The following is a 16,524-nucleotide window of genomic DNA, read 5'->3' as shown; positions in this document are numbered from 1 at the left end:
GTCATTAAATTTATTCAAGACTAAGTTATACAGAGTTTTGGTAAACAAGGGAGTTTAGGGCTACAGGGGCCAGATAGGAAATCATAACCAGATCAGTCATGATCCTATTGAATAGCGGAGCAGGCTCAAAGGACCAAATGGCCTATTCCTATTTCTTGTGCTTCTATGTTCCTATTTTTCAAATACTTATTTCAATGTATTTTCATAACCTCTCCATTAACTCACTCCTCCCCTCCCAAAATGAATGATTATATCTTCAACTGCAGTGATCGTGACCAGTAATTTGGGAAGAATTTCTGTAACTTGATGTTAGATTTTGATTGATAACATTCTCTGGTCACAGATGAAATATAGGAATAAAATGGAAAAAGGAATAAAACATTACCAATCAGTTGTTAGAAAATTATCAGTTATCCTGAGAAGTTAACTCAACTGTGGCAACAGCAATTAGGTCAGCAAGCAAATAAAACAAAAACTCACATAATAGTCCTTGGATGATATTCCATTAAGGAGTTATTCAAAAAAAATCTCTTGAAATACATGCTTGCAGTACCCTAAAAAAAATTCTCAGAATCAATCATACATGTAACAGATATATGACTGCTTTTGCTTTAATTGGCCACATTTGATCTCTTACATTACCTATGTATTCATAAAAGTTGCATAATCAATTAAAATATATCATCAGTTAGTAGATCACAAAACTTTCAGTGTCTATGTAAACGTAAGGTAGGTATTCTCACCATCACAGATTTGGGCATGATGGGCTTAAATGCAGAACAGAATTCTAAGAGTCTTTTTTCATAGTATTTGCGTAGTACCTCCTCTTCATGAGGCTCCAGTAAAGCCACCGGAGAAAGCTGTTGAGGAAAACCAAAGCAATTATTATTAGGACAAACAGTTGTAAAGTACAACAGCTATGTACATTATATTTCCATCTTCTAAAAATGTCAGTTTGTAAACTGAGTTCAGCTTCACCATTTTGGAGGAAGGGGCAAGAGAGAGGGAAGAGAAGCGGAGGGGGAAATAACTTGAAGCAAATCTACTCTGCTCTTTCCAAAACCACATCATTCAAAAATTATAATTTTTCTGGTTTTTATTTATTGCACTCATTTTTCAAAAGGAGAATCTTCTTCTAGTAAAAGGCCAAACAAAATAAACATGGTGTTCAATTCCTGTCACTAAATAGCATGAACCAAGCTTCTATCCGACAGTAAAAGTCTCTACAAATCGCTACCCAACACTATTAAGCCAGTAGCTCTGTTTAACAGATGGATATTCATTTACCAAATCAAACAGCATTAAACATTCTGTGATTCACAACTGTTTTGTTATCATACTATAGTCAGTATAAAAACCAGTTTCCATTTTTTCCCTTCTGGATCCTCTCCCTGTCCAGGAGTCACATGCTTACAGAAAACCAAGCTCTTAAATACAGACTGCAGTGTCATCGAATGTCAATTGACTTTGTAATCTGCCCTGGTTTACTTTGAAAAGGGACCTACATTTCCAACATTGTCTGCATAACACAAGGATTGTTATCACTCAAGAAGGTTCACTACTCCCTCCTCAAAAAAAAATTGAATGGACAATAATGCAGCCTTGTCAGTAGCACCCATAGCCCAAGACAAATATACAAACAAAAAATAAGCTTCCCGCCCCAACAATGTTGACAGTTTCAATTCCAAGTAATTTTAACCATGTGCTTGCAATGACAACTTCAAGTGCTTTATTGACAATTTTCTATGGTTCAATTCATATTTTTAATTTTTAAAAATTATCTATTTTTCAAGTTTACAGTGGAAGGTAGTAACTCCTAGGGTATTAGCTGCTGGTTTTTCATAAAATTTGATCATATTGTTTAAATATTTGGTTCCGAAAATTTTTTTTACATAATCATAAAATTGTGTGATTTTGAAGGATATCAGGGTTTTCTGAATATTGGCTGTACTTAAGTACTCGTTCTTGCCTTGATTTAAACCATGCTTGAATGAAGCAAGTCAAAAGTGTCCATCTCCATCCCCATCCCCAATTCCCCACCCTCTCCCTCCACCACCAACCACACTGGCCGAATTGCACCAGGCGCTTTTTCTGTACTAAGTGCCATAAGATTGTATTTTCAAACTCTCCCAAAAAACGAGTCTGAAACTCTGCCATTTTCTCACTCGTTCAGCACTTAGAATCTTTTTCATAACATTGCGCCCCAAGCCTCTGACTTGCTTCTGTGGCCATAGTGTTTATGTGGTTTGTCCAGTTGAGTTTCTGATCAATCGTAACCCTCCAGGATGTTAAAAGAAGTGAATCAGTAACGGTAATGCCAATGTCGAGAGACAACACGAGGAGGGTAGGCAGCAACTGGGAAGGTCAGTCTGAGGGCAAGTCAGCAGCGGCTGGGAGGGTCAGCAAGAGGAAGGTCATTGCAGGGGAGAATTGTCAAAAACATAGAAACATAGAACAGTACAGGCCCTTCGGCCCTCGATGTTGTGCTGAGCTACGTCCAAACCCAAGATCAAGCTATCCCATTCCCTATCATTCTGGTGTGCTCCACGTGCCTACCCAATAATTGCTTGAAAGTTCCTGAAGTGTCCGACTCCACTATCACAGCAGGCAGTGTATTCCACACCCCAACCACTCTGAGTAAAGAACCTACCTCGGACATCCCTCCTATATCTCCCACCATGAACCTTATAGTTACGCCCCTAGTAACAGCTACATCCACTTGAGGAAATAGTAGCTGCACATCCGCTCTATCTATCGCCCTCATCATCTTATAATTTTTATAAGATTTTTATAAGGTTTATTTTAATATTTATGGAATTTATCATTTGGAGAAGTTTGATATTCCACAAAATAAAATGGGTTTTTCAGGTCAGGGAGATAGCGATCAACAGTAATTACAACTTTGTACATCTTATTTACACCTCATTCAACTAAGAATGTTTTTAGGTGTTTTTCCTACTAAATTAACAGTGTAAAAAGTGGAAGCTCACATTGAATGATTTTCATTTGTGTGGTCTTCAATTGTGCACCCTGTGTAGAAGTGGCGAACATCAACGTCAGGACAGAGCACTGGCATCAACTTTTGGTTATCCGTGTGTAACTATGCATATTCAGATGCCAGAAGTTGCCAATTTCTTAAGTGAAAAGATGGTGAGCACTGGCAATTTTGCTATTATTACAGCACAACTTCTAGCTTACTAAGTTCAATTCTACATTTTGATTATTTTTACAGATAGAGCAAAAGTACATTTTACCTTTCCACATGTTAGGATCTTGGATTGAAATTTCTTGTTGGCTTCAATTCTCATACTTTCTAATTTTTCCTCATTCTGAAAAATCCAGCATCTTTTCTGAGTACTGTTGTTAAACATCTTAGAACATCATTCAGTATTCACTCCTGTTATCAAAAATAAAACACAGAACAATTTTATAGGTTGTTCCACACAATATAAAGCACATCATTTCATCTTTGCTGAACAAGTTGTCATTATAGGAAGAAAGTGATCATAACCAAAGGTGGTGGCTCAAAACAGAGGTGAATGCAAATGTTGCCAAGACTGAAAAATTTAAGCCTTGAGGAAAGATTAGACAAGCTGGAGTTTGCTTTTTGGGAAGCGAATGCAGAGGGAAAATTTATTTAAGATTTACACAATTACAAGGAGCCAAATGGAGTGGATTGTGAGAACTCATTTCCCTTACAGATAGGTTAACCTAAGGCTATTGATAATTGGCAGAATGATTAAAGGAGCTGAGGAGAAATATTTTCATCCACAGATCTTTGTGAATTTTGGAACTTACTTCCTGAAAGGGTGAGACAGGCAAAAATCCTCACTGTATTTAAAAAATATTTGAAAGTGCACCTAACATGCCATTGGGCTATGGATCAAGAGCTGGAAAACTGGAGAAGTTAGTTAGCTCTTTTCAGTTGGCACAAACATGATGAGACAAATGGCCTCCTTTCATGTAATTTGTGTCTAAATCTTCTATGTTTCTATCGTACAAATTCCCATTGGCATTTCAAAACTTGTCCAAATCAGCACTCAATGTGATATGTTTACAAGGTTTAATGTTTTAAAACCTTGCACATTAATATTATACTATACTGCTGAGCTTCTCAGACATAACTCCAGAGCTCAGAAACATTATGATTTTGCTACTGCAGAATACAAATGCACTTTGCTACAAAACAAAATAAGCCTCATCATAAAATTGACTCACCTGGTTTCTTGAAAAAAGATATAAAAACCATTTGCATTTTAATACTTCTTTTGCTGGATTGCCAATTCTATGCCCTTTTTTTATATAGTTGGGAAACATATTTCATCCAATGTAATTATTTTGTGAATACACACACTAGATGGATGGTTTTGGTTTGGACTAACAACTCAGAAGTTGAGTTCAAATCCTGGTGTAAAAATTATGAAACTAAAGTTAAATTAGTAATTTATAGGTAATACCCACCATGGAATTGTCATTCAACTCAAATGATTCACAAAAACCCTTCATGACAATGAACATGCCATCCCTAACTGGGTTGGCCTGCAAAGATTCTTTGTGATCAGTTCCTATAAATTCTTAGCTCCCTCAGAACACCAAAGGGTGGACATTAAATGTTACCTTGCTCATCTCTTAAACAAATAAGAATTTAAAAATATTCACACATTTAGAATGTGGATAATAAAAACAGCATGTTAAAAAAATAGGGAGGATGACCTCCCTGACAGAATTTGACATCATTCGTAAACTTAAGACAGCTTTAGTTCTGTCCTCAGCATCAAACATCAACACTGATTCTTATGGCACCCTATCTGTGATTCCACAATCAGATCTTCCCTTAAGAATTAATATATAAACTGCAGTATTGCGGGGTTCTCTGGAGGCTAGATATCGCCAAAGTCTTCAGCCAATACAAAGGCTGAATGAAAGCCAGTAATCTGGTTACAGACGTATCTTTATTGACCAATAATCGATGGGAGAATGAGCATTGGGCAGTCCAACGCCTCTCTACATGAGAAGGCCTTGAGCATTCCAATACCGCTCTGAAGTTACAATGCATTGGGCAGATCGATTATACATTTCTCAAATTTACATTTCCTTCATTCTGTTAGTTATGAACTAGTCATTTTCAATACAAATCAATCACAGTTAATACCTGCCATGTACTTTAACCGATTGCATTTTATCCTTTCACCTCATGGGGTTTCATTGGTCCACAGAATCTGGATGCTTCCTCCATCTGTTGCTCAGCAACCCCTGATGCTTGACTACAAAATGTCAAAGTTAAGTTCCCACCAACTCTTGTTTATGTCAATGACCAAGCCATTCAGATGTACATTCCCATGTCTGAAAAGGCCTGCCTTATCTGGACAAGATGAACATTTCTACTCATAAGGAAAACATGCCTTATTTGGTCAATATGAACTGCGCTATTCATAACAGGGCTGGGAAGACTTACTTTATCTATACAATATGAACTACCCTATTCACGATGGGGCTAAGACCTTACTGCTAGTAACTGCTGTAGTTGAGAACTTACACATTCTGTAGTTTCATTGTTCAAAAGAATGTGGTTTGTTTTAATTTGCTTCTTACCCCATTAGGCTTTGTGGCAACCTCAGCCAGTATAGGAATTGAAACCACGCTGTTGGCATTGCCCTGCATCACTAACCAGCTGTCCAGCCAACTGAGCTAAAGCGACAAACAATGGCGAATGGAAAGATAGTCTATATGGGTTTTTAGTTTAAAAGAAACATTTTATGTTTAAATAAAATATATTCTCAATTTATGAGGTCAATTTGGAAATAGTTTTAGTGAAAGCATTATTTGTTTTGTGTGCATTATCCATAGTGAGTAAATGTTAACTCGAGTAAAACTTATGTGCATATGTAACATTTGTTGCTTTAATTCCATGTACCTAACTGTTGATGAGTTGTGAATTAGTGACCTTCTTTGAAAGGATATGGGCTCTGGAGTATTCTTCAGTAAGATGATCAGTCTTTGGGGGGATTGCGTTAAAGCTGGGTATGGCCAATGAAGTTGCAATAGATGATAGATTTCCCATCATTTAGTTCTACTCATTAGTTATGGAATCGAAGTTAAAATCTTAGAAGAACAAAATACACCAATTGTGCAGATCACGGTAGTCATGAACTAGGACAGAATGGTCAAGAACAACAAAGAGATAATAAAGACGTTTCATCTGCAATTTGGTAAGCAGACATAAAAATCACTGGAGCTATTATTTACCCACATCGGGTTAATTGAGCTTTGAAGGAACATAGCATGTCTATGCTAACAGGAGACAAAATTTTGAGCTATGACTATAGGGAATTTAGATTTACAATGATAGATGTAATAAAGGGATTAAATCAACAAACAAAATATGTTAAAGACTAGGTTTGTATGGAATGTTTCATTTCTGAAAGAAAATAATAAATATTGTATTGGATTTGGTATTCAATTACGGTCTGGAAACAGTTGAGGCCAGTATTGGGTGAGCATAGGAATCCCAATTAATATTACCCCCTTCTGCCTAAAGTCCCAAATCCTAGCTAGAACAGGTAAGATTAAGCTGGTGGACATACACAAACAGGAAGAAATCACCATCAACATTACTGAGGAACTCAAATAAGACTTAGGAGAAATTTAATATTGTTTTTATATTTAAAAATATTTCTCCAGGAACCTAACAAACTTTAAAAACAACTAGCTAAGGCCCACCAGATACATGTAAGAGTAATTTGATGAGCTAAAGACACCAGGAAAGGCATTGAGGCCATGAAAGAAACAAGCTGGTGGGGCACAAATGTTCAGACATACCCTGAGATAAGAATTATCTCTCATATCATAATCATTGTAATGATTTTGATCCTGATTTGGCAAAAGTATACTTTAATCATATTTAAGCGTTGGATTAAAGAAATGGAAAGTAAGCTAGAGATAGAATTGTTTACAAGGAAAAGGCAGTGAAAGTTAGGCTGTAAATTGTAACATGGCTTGGACTTGGATATGCACCCACATGAAGCAGATATAGTTATAACCCAATTCGTCAATGCTCACTAGATCAAAAGGGGGGACTGTAGCCTGATGGGTATTCATGAAGACACCAGCAAACCCTGATGGTTGGAAGGGCCAACTCTATCAGACTAAAGATTGTGGGAACATGAAACACAGGATGTGTAGCAATGGAACAGTCCAATTGATTGGACAGTGGCTGCTGCTGTGCTTGAACATACAGTGACTGAACGCAGATGCCTGTGTGTCATGTTCCTGCTAAGAATTATGAACTCTGACAAGACACATCTCTCTGTACTCATGACCAAAAAGATGCTCATTGATTAGTGCCTGTCTTTGGAGTACGTGACTGGAAGCATGATCAGTACCAGCAGGATGTAGAATCATAGAAAAACTGCAGCACAAACAGGCCCTTTGGCCCACAGGTTGCACCGATCACATCGCTACCTACTAGGCTTACCTATAACCCTCAATCCTATTAAGTCCCACGTACTCGTCCAGAAATCTCCTAAAAGACCCTAACGATTTTGCCTCCACCACCACCGACAGCAGCCGATTCCACTCACCCAGCAACCTCTGAGTGAAAAACTTATCCCTGACATCTCCTCTGTACCTACTCCCCAGCACCTTAAACCTGTGTCCTCTTGTGGCAGCCATTTCAGCCCTGGGGGAAAGCCTGAGAGTCCACCTGACCAAGACCTCTTGTCATCTTATACACCTCTATCAGATCCCCTCTCATCCTTCGTCTCTCTCTCTCTCTCTAAGGAGAAAAGATCGAGCTCTCTCAACCTATCCTCATAAGGCATGCCACCCAATCCAGGTAACATCCTTCGAAATCTCCTCTGCACCCTTTCAATGGCTTCCACATCCTTCCTGTAATGAGGCGACCAGAACTGAGCACAGTACTCCAAGTGGGGTCTGACCAGGATCTTATATAGCTACAGCATTATCTCCCGACTCCTAAACTCAACTCCTCGATTGATGAAGGCCAGTACACCATACGCCTTCTTAACCACATCCTCTACCTGCAAAGCCGATTTGAGAGTCCTATGAACCCAGACCACAAGATCCTTCTGATCTTCCACGCTGCTAAGAGTCTTACCCTTAATATTATATTCCTTCATCTCTTTTGACCTGCCAAAATGTACCACTACACATTTATCTGGGTTGAAGTCCATCTGCCAGTTCTCCGCCCAGTCTTGCATCCTACCTATGTCACACTGCAACGTCTGACATCCCTCCAAACTATCCATAATACCTCCAGCCTTCGTGCCATCGGCAAACTTACCAACCCATCCCTCCACTTCCTCATCCAGGTCATTTGTAAAAATCACAAACAGCAAGGGTCCCAGAACAGATCCCTGGGGCACTCCACTGGTGACCGGCCTCCATGCAGAAAAAGACCCATCTACAACCACTCTCTGCCTTCTGCAGACAAGCCAGTTCTGGATCCACAAAGCAACATCCCCTTGGATCCCATGCCCCCTCACTTTCTCAATAAGCCTTGCATGGGGAACTTTATTGAATGCCTTGCTGAAGTCCATATAAACCACATCCACTGCTCTTCCTTCGTCAATGTGTTTAGTCACATTTTCAAAAAACTCAACCAGGCTCGTAAGACACGATCTGCCTTTAACAAAGCTGTGCTGATTACTTTTGATCATACTATACTTCTCTGAATGTTCATAAATCCTGTCTCTCAGGATCTTTTCCATCAGCTTACCAACCACTGAGATTAGACTCACTGGTAGATAATTTCCTGGGCTATCTCTATTCCTTTTCTTGAATATAGGAACCACATCCACAATCCTCTGGAACCTCTCCCATCTCCATCGGTGATGCAAAGATCATCGCCAGAGGCTCTGCAATCTCTTCCCTCACCTCCCACAGTAACCTGGGGTATATCCCATCCGGTCCCGGCAACTTATCTACCTTGATGCTATTCAAAAGCTCCAACACATCCTCTTTCTTAATGTCCACACACTCAAGCTTTTCAGCCGGCCACAAGCCTGCACTACAACCACCAAGATCTTTTTCCACCGTGAATACTGAAGTAAAGTATTCATTGAGCACCTCTGATATTTCTACCGGTTCTACAGAAATTTTCCCACCGTCACATTTTATAGGTCCTATTCCTTCGCATCTCATCCTTTTACTCATCACATATTTGTAGAATGCCTTAGGGTTTTCCTTAATCTTACCTGCCAAGGCCTTCTCATGACCGCTTCTGGCTCTGCTAATTTCCTTCTTAAGTTCCTTCCTACAAGCCGTATACTCCTCTAGATCCCTAATATTACCTAGCTCCCCGAACCTTTTGTACACTTCTCTTTTTGACTAGATTTGTTACAACTTTCATGCACCACAGTTCCTGTAACCTACCATAATCTCCCTGTCTTTAAGAAGGAGAGATAAAGAGACATTGGCAGCAGTTACCCGGGATCAACTGCATTAGAAGACCGACCCTGGTTCTGGGACTTGGAATATCTAAGCAAAGCCCATTAGCAGAGAATCTGATCAGTTCACCTTGCCACAGGTAGTATCTCTAAGTTCAATTCATGAGTTTTGCCATTTTGTGAAGTTTTTAACTCCTTGTGTGTACAAAGAATATCCTTGTGAGTATAATGGAATAAGTCAGTTAAATACTTTGTGTATAATGAAGTTTAATGCTTGGTACAGTTTTGTGATAACTTAGCACAGTATAACAAAGGAGATTTGTTGCACAATAATTCAAGAATTTCAGTGTCTTTGTCCACGGTGTTAGCTGAACAGAGTTCAAGGGTATCACATTAAGCAACACCAAAGCACATCAATGCCGAGTTTGGGTTCCACCATGCTATTCAGCTCCAAGCCTTATTACAGCCTTGACCCAAACATGGACAGAAACGCTGAATTCAACAGGAGAGGTGACAGTGATTACACTTGACATCAAGGCAGCAGTATACTTGTGACAATAAGGAGCTCAAGCAAAGCTGAAATCCACAGGAAACCTCTCCATTGGAAGATGATTGTGGCAATCATCTCAACTCAAAGACGTTGTTGCAGGAGCTCCTCAGAATCATGTCCCTGTCCAGTCCTAATTTGAAGCAGCATTCTTCAGCTACTTCCATTAATTATCTTCCCTCCATCGTAAAATTAAAACTGGGGATGTTCACTGATGATTGTAGTGTTCAGCAGTATACGTGGCTCCACAGATATTGAAGCACTTCGTGTCCAAACGCAACAAGACTTAGACAACTTTCAGGCCTGGCCAGATAATTGGCAAGTAAGATGAGCGTATAAGTGTTAGGCAACGACCATGACTAACAGAAAAAATTCTAACAGCTCTCCCTCGACATTACTATTGCTAAATACAAAACAGCAACATCTTGAGGGGGGTGGAATTAACATTGCCCACAAGTTTAACTGGACCAGCCATACAAATACCGAGGCTACAAAAGCAGGTCAGAGGCTGAGAATCCTGCAGCAAGTGACTAAAGGGCTGGTGCATCTCTAATAATATTCAAAGCTCAAAACAATTCAGGATAAAATAACCTACCTAATTAGCAGCACATCCCTCTCAATCTCCATTCATATCTTATCTGCCTCAACTAAATCTTCTCTCACTCTAAACTCCAGCAAGTATAGGCCTAAACTGCTTGATCTCTCTTCATAAGACAAGTCCTTCATCCCTGGAATCAATCTAATGAACCTAATATTGCTGTAATTTAAGAAACACACCAGCCAATTAATACACACAAATTCTCATGAACAGCAATCTGAGAGACCAGATAATCTGTTTTTGTGACTTTAGTGGAGCGATTGGCTCAGGCACTGCATTTGATTTGATTTATTATTGTCACATGTATTGGGATACAGTGAAAAGTATTATTTCCTGCAGACAATACAAGCAAAACATAAAATACATGGGGGAGAAGGAAAGGAGAGGCTGCAGAATGCAGTGTTACAGTCACAGATAGGATGTAACGATATGTAATCTTGTGCATTCAACTAAATGTGGTTTATTATCTCATCCAGAAGACCGCATCACCAATAGTCCCTCACTAGAGAGTCAGTCTTGTATTTTGTGCTCAAGTCCAGCAGTGGGACTTGAACTCTCAGCCAGAATGGGATAAACTGAGCCCAGCCTGTATTGCATGGAGAGCATCGCGAACATCACGCAGCCTGAATCTGTCTGCAAGGACACCCCTGTGAGAACTTTGACTCAAAGTGAAGGGGAGCTGACAGCTGGAGCCACCCGCACACAAAACGTGTACAAACACGAGGATGGGGAAGTTGGACGACTCGGGGCACGGTGTTAACACACACAACCCCGCCGGGGCCGGGAGAGATCTCGCTGTTACACACAAGCCTCTAGTACCCGCTGTGGGAAGCGCTCTGTTATTAAAGTGCAGCAGCTCAGTGACGCTAGCACCCACCTGGCTTCTCCACACGCTGCCGCTCTCTGTTCTCCGCCACCCTCCCCTCAGTCAGACCCTTCACCGGTTGGCCCCACCTCCTAGTGACGTCAGACATTTATCCAATGGGAAACCGCCGGCGGTCTCGCGAGAGTGAAGGTATTGCTGGGATTACTAACAATTTCAGAATGTCGGCGGTTTTGAACCTAACGGTTCGGAGGCTGCCGCGCGGAGCGGTTGGGCTCGGCAAACACGGTGTATTAGGTTACCCTGTGTAACTGAGACAAAGTTAAACTAGCCCTGTGAGGGTCACCAGGCCCGGCGTGTATAATTGAGGGGTCTGGCATGCTCAGGGGGAGTGGGGGCTGTGATCTTACATGCTTTGGGGAGGGGGTGGCTTGGCAGTTTTGGTGGATGAGGGCAGAGGGTTCTGGTGGTAGGAGCGGCAGAGTCAAATGTACCTGATTGGGATGTGTTCTTGGCATTCCTTAATCCTTGAGCAGTGGGCCAAGTGAGAAATCTCACTAACTATCCTGGTTGGAGACTTTAACTTGTGCTTAACCCTCTCTCCACTCACATTGTCTGTACCTTTAAGACTTGATTGCCTGTAAAGACTGGCATCCCAATAATTATTCTGTAAATTGAGTCTGTGTCTTTATATGTCCTGTTTATGAACTGAAATCCCACTCACCTGATGAAGGAGCAGCGCTTTGAAAGCTCGCAGCTTGTAGTACCAAATAAACCTGTTGGACTGTAACCTGATGTTGTGAGACTTCTTACTGTGTTTACCCCAGTCCAAAGCCAGCATCTCCACATCCTAGTAAGAAACTCCATCACCCCCAATGTCTTTGGTCTGGTATGAACCCCTGAACTCCTCCCCTGTATCCTCTGTGGTTTGGTAAGGAATCCCACACCTCCCAATTCCCCCCCTATTTGATCCCTGTCTGATACAGCTAATGCCCCAAAATCATGGTTTTTTTTAAAAAAACATAAACCAAGATAGATTCAAAGTTGGTTTATACATCTTATTAGGGCTTATTAAACCTTTTTCAGGTCAGAGCTCTGTACCAAATTTAAAAGCATTGCATCCAAAAATGTTATGACAAAAACCTTTAAAAATTCTGCTTGTTATCTCCACATGCTTTAATAAAGAATCCACACTCCTGCCTGAGGGTCACTGTCTGTCTGTGTGGAGTTTGCATATAGTCCCCGTGTCTACATGGTGCTCTGGTTTAACCCGGTAGTCTGAGAATGTGTGGGTTAGGATGATTGGCCATGTTAAATTAGCCCTAACGTCGGGAGGATTGGCAGGGTAAATATGAAGGGTTATGGGAAGAGGGTCTGGATGGGATTGAGGTCAGTGCAGACTCGATGGGCTGAATGGCCTCCTTCTGCACTGTAGGAATTCTATGGGTAGAATATTGTGGCACAAATCTAATGCAAATTCTTGGAAAAGCTATCAAATTAGTCACACTTTCCTGCTGTTTCTCTGCAGATTGTTCTTCCTTCCAAGTGTTATCCATTTCCTTTTTGAAGATTACTATTGATTCTGCTTCCACCACCCTTTCAGGCAATGCATTCCATTCTTATGCATTCCAGATCACAATCATAATTCACTTTGCAAAAATGAAGGATATGTTGAAAATGTCAGGTGAAATAAGGTGAAAGGAAGCTCATTCGGATGTAAGTAAATTGGAGCTCAAAGCCGTGGAATCAATTTATGCTTTCTATTAATAACTTCCTAGAATCACTTGAGGGATTATTTTCCAAACAAACACCTTCTAAATTTAATTCATGTTTTGAACCACATATTGGAAAACAAATTTTATATTTAAAGAACTATAACAGTGGGCCGGCCAAATTGCATGTTGCTGTACTGAAGTATTCTGATTCCCACAGGTTAAAGTCTCACTGGCAGTTACAAAAACCTCTCAATTCTTATGTTCAATTTACAGATGCAAAAATCAAGAAATTAAGAGTAAAATACCACATGAAAAGTTATTAACTTTATACAGCAGGAAAATAATTTGCTCAAAAATATTAACTCAAAACTGGACCTGGTCAAATGGACAGAAGTTTTTTTTGGTGATGCTGTATTTCTAAATATGAAAACACACAAATAAATTACAGACTACTAGAAAAGAATAGGACAATGAACATGACTAAAACTAGGTGTCAGAGCTAGAAGATTAATGTCTTTGTGCCAGGATGTTTTTACTTCATAGTTTCAGAAGTAGGCTTACATTAACACTGCAATGAAGCTACTGTGAAAATCCCCTAGTTGCCACACTCCAGCACCTGTTTGGGTATAGTGAGGGAAAATTTAACCGGGCTAGTACACCTAACCAGCACGTTTTTCAGGCTGTGGAAGGAAACCAGAGCACCTGGAGGAAACCCACTCAGATGCCGGGAGAACATGCAAACTCTGCACAGTCATCCAAATCAGGAATCAAACCCAGGTCCCTGGTGCTGTGAGGAAAATAGTGCTAACCACTCAGCCATCGTGCAGATCTAGCCTGGGTTGGAATGTTTCAGCTATGAATAGAGACTGGATAGGCTGGATTTTTTTCCTTAGAGCAGAGAAGGCTGAGGGAGGACCTGATGTGAATCTCAGCAAGATTATTCATGGAATTTGAAATGCATCAGTACAGTTGCCACTATTGGGCAATATGTTCCATGCATCATAAAAAGTAGCTTCATGCTTACATTTGAATCTTTTTGTTCATGGTTTGAAGGAACAGCCCATTTGCACGTGGATCCTCTCTCAGTTTTGTCACACGCTCTAAGGTTTGATTTTCACACACAACATTCCATCCACGGAGAAATAGAACTTACAGTAGCATTTTTTTGAGTGCCTATTGTCATCAATCCAATTCATCTTCTGTCTCTGAGTACTAAATTAGCAGTCTGTGGAGATTTTAACATTTAAGATGCAGGATGTTTCCATGCTTATTACATTGGTTCCTACGTAGCATCAAGGGTGGAGCCCTCTGGGAGTGTTTTAGGTCACCAGATCAATTCAATGATCAGTGAACAATGCGTCTTGAGGCTGTCTGCCAACCAACAAATGTCACAAGAACGATGGACTGACACAGATCCTAGGTAAGTTACAAGAAAGAAGCAGAAACAGGCCCCAACTTGGAAAGAGCTGCGGGGAGCAGACTTTCAATATACAAGGCTGTTGGGGGCAAAGATGCCCCTTTGGAACAGTGGTATTCAAGTTTGCAAAGCCATTGATCTGAAAGTATGCTTGTAAATTAGTGTTTGAGCAAACGTGGGAATCCAGGAAAGCTTGGATGATGAGTTTAAAACCCTGCAAGATGGGCCATTATTAAAGCCACCTGAGTGGGAGCAACCTTTGGAGAGAATTCCAAGATAGCATCTTCAAACGTGGAGTTTGGAGACCCTTGTGAGAAAGATGAAGTTCAATGAAATTGGTTGGCTCACAATATGACAGATGTCTGAGTGGGTTGTTGAGAAATCACTGGAATTAAATTTAGTTGCACCTGTCATTTATTGTACAGTGTGGTTTCTTTGACCACAGTCAGTTTGTTAATTCATACGTACCTCATACTTAGCCTGAATGTTAGATTATGTAAGATAAATGTTTATAATAGTTTTATCTTACAAATCTGTATGGTAAAGTTTATTTTTATTCAAAATCCATGGAATATTGTGACTTTATTCACTTGATAAGCATCTTGAATCCCAAGCTTTATCTACCAGAAACAAAACATTATTGGTCCATAATCATCTCACCCTTCCACAATCAAAGGAGTGGCCAGATATCATAACGCTGTATAAAAAAAAAGACTGTAGAATTCGCAAAATTGCAATTCTGCAACTAATGTTTTGTTGGAGGTGTTAACTTTAAATCAGCTGGTTAGGAATTTGTTTCTAACAAATGTGAAATATTCTATCAGTGACAATAGCCACTTCTTATGTTGCCTTATGCTGCAAATGCTTAGAGGATCTTTACATTTTCATTAATGTTGACTTTACTACCTATTAAATATAGAATTTGACAGATCTATTCTCAGTACAGCCATTGATGCATCTTAAATTGGTTTTTGATGTTACTGTACTATTAGTTATGAATAGTATATGTCCATCAAAGATGCCAAAAGACAGTACTGAACCAAGCTAGAATCCTAGGCTAGCCACATGACTTCCAATGGCTATGTCGAGGTCTGGAAGACATAACGGGCTTCATGATGAAAGCACGTAGAATCATCAACACCAATGCACCCTCCCCAGTGAGCTCAATGCATTCTATGCCTGTTTTAAGCAAGAGGTCAGTGAGAGCATGCCTTCCACCCCAGAAGCTTCAGGTGAACCCATATCTAAGGTCACCAACACAGACATCAGATCGGACTTCTTGAAAGCGAACCCACAGAAAGCAATTGGCCTGGATTGGGTACCTGGACAAACACTCGGATCCTGCACGGACCATTTGGTGGGGGTACTTGCAGACATATTTAACCCCGCTACACCAATCCAAGGCCACTATCTGCTTCGAGAAGACACTGATCGACCCTGTACCAAAGAAAAGCCAGGCAGCATGCCTTAATGAGTGTCGTCCAATGACTCTGACATCCATCAGTATGAAGTGCTTCGAAAGATTAGTAATGGCCAGGTGTGAACGACCGGCTTTTGACATTACAGCTTCCGCTACAGAACAGAAGTTCAGCTCCTATGCCCCCACGATGAACAACCCGGACGAGATGAAAGACAGGTTCTACAAAGAACTCGATGCCCTACTATCAGCAGTGAGCAGTACTGACAAACTGATCTTGCTTGGCGATTTCAATGCAAGAGTAGGGTGTGACTCTGCAATTGGCAGAGAATCATTGGAAGGCATGGAGTGGGCAAGTGTAACAGTAATGGCCTACTCTTAATGAAGACCTGTGCAGTACATGACATCCTCATCACCAACACAACCCTCTGTCTGCCTTTCCTCAAACAAGAGTCCTGGATGCACCCCCGCTCTAAGCATTGGCATCTTATCGACTATGTCATTGTCAGGAGAAATGACAGGCAGTGACCAAGGCCATGTGTGGTGCTGACTGCTGGACAGATCACAGGCTCATTGTCTCCAAAATGAGGCTCCGTATCA

General features: G+C 40.5%; 1 protein-coding gene across 2 annotated transcripts in view; it reads right to left on the bottom strand.

The window, feature by feature from the left end:
* Window positions 1–3,394, bottom strand: part of ccnh (cyclin H) — a 46,253-nt gene extending 42,859 nt beyond the window's left edge. For both annotated transcript variants that reach the window (XM_080189163.1, XM_080189164.1), the window contains exons 1-3: window positions 3,255–3,394; window positions 744–860; window positions 481–554 (exon numbers count right to left, since the gene is read on the bottom strand). In XM_080189163.1, coding sequence (XP_080045289.1) covers window positions 481–554; window positions 744–860; window positions 3,255–3,371 — 308 coding nt within the window. In that variant the 5' untranslated portion in view covers window positions 3,372–3,394. The remainder of the gene's footprint in view (window positions 1–480; window positions 555–743; window positions 861–3,254) is intronic.
* Between the last annotated feature and the right edge of the window lie 13,130 nt (window positions 3,395–16,524).

The sequence above is a fragment of the Carcharhinus amblyrhynchos genome, chromosome 5 (genome assembly GCF_965287045.1).
Source record: "Carcharhinus amblyrhynchos chromosome 5, sCarAmb.v2.hapA, whole genome shotgun sequence".
NCBI classification, from domain to species: Eukaryota; Metazoa; Chordata; class Chondrichthyes; order Carcharhiniformes; family Carcharhinidae; genus Carcharhinus; species Carcharhinus amblyrhynchos.
Note: the sequence above shows the minus strand (reverse complement) of the source record. Positions and strands in the feature narration are given on the sequence as shown.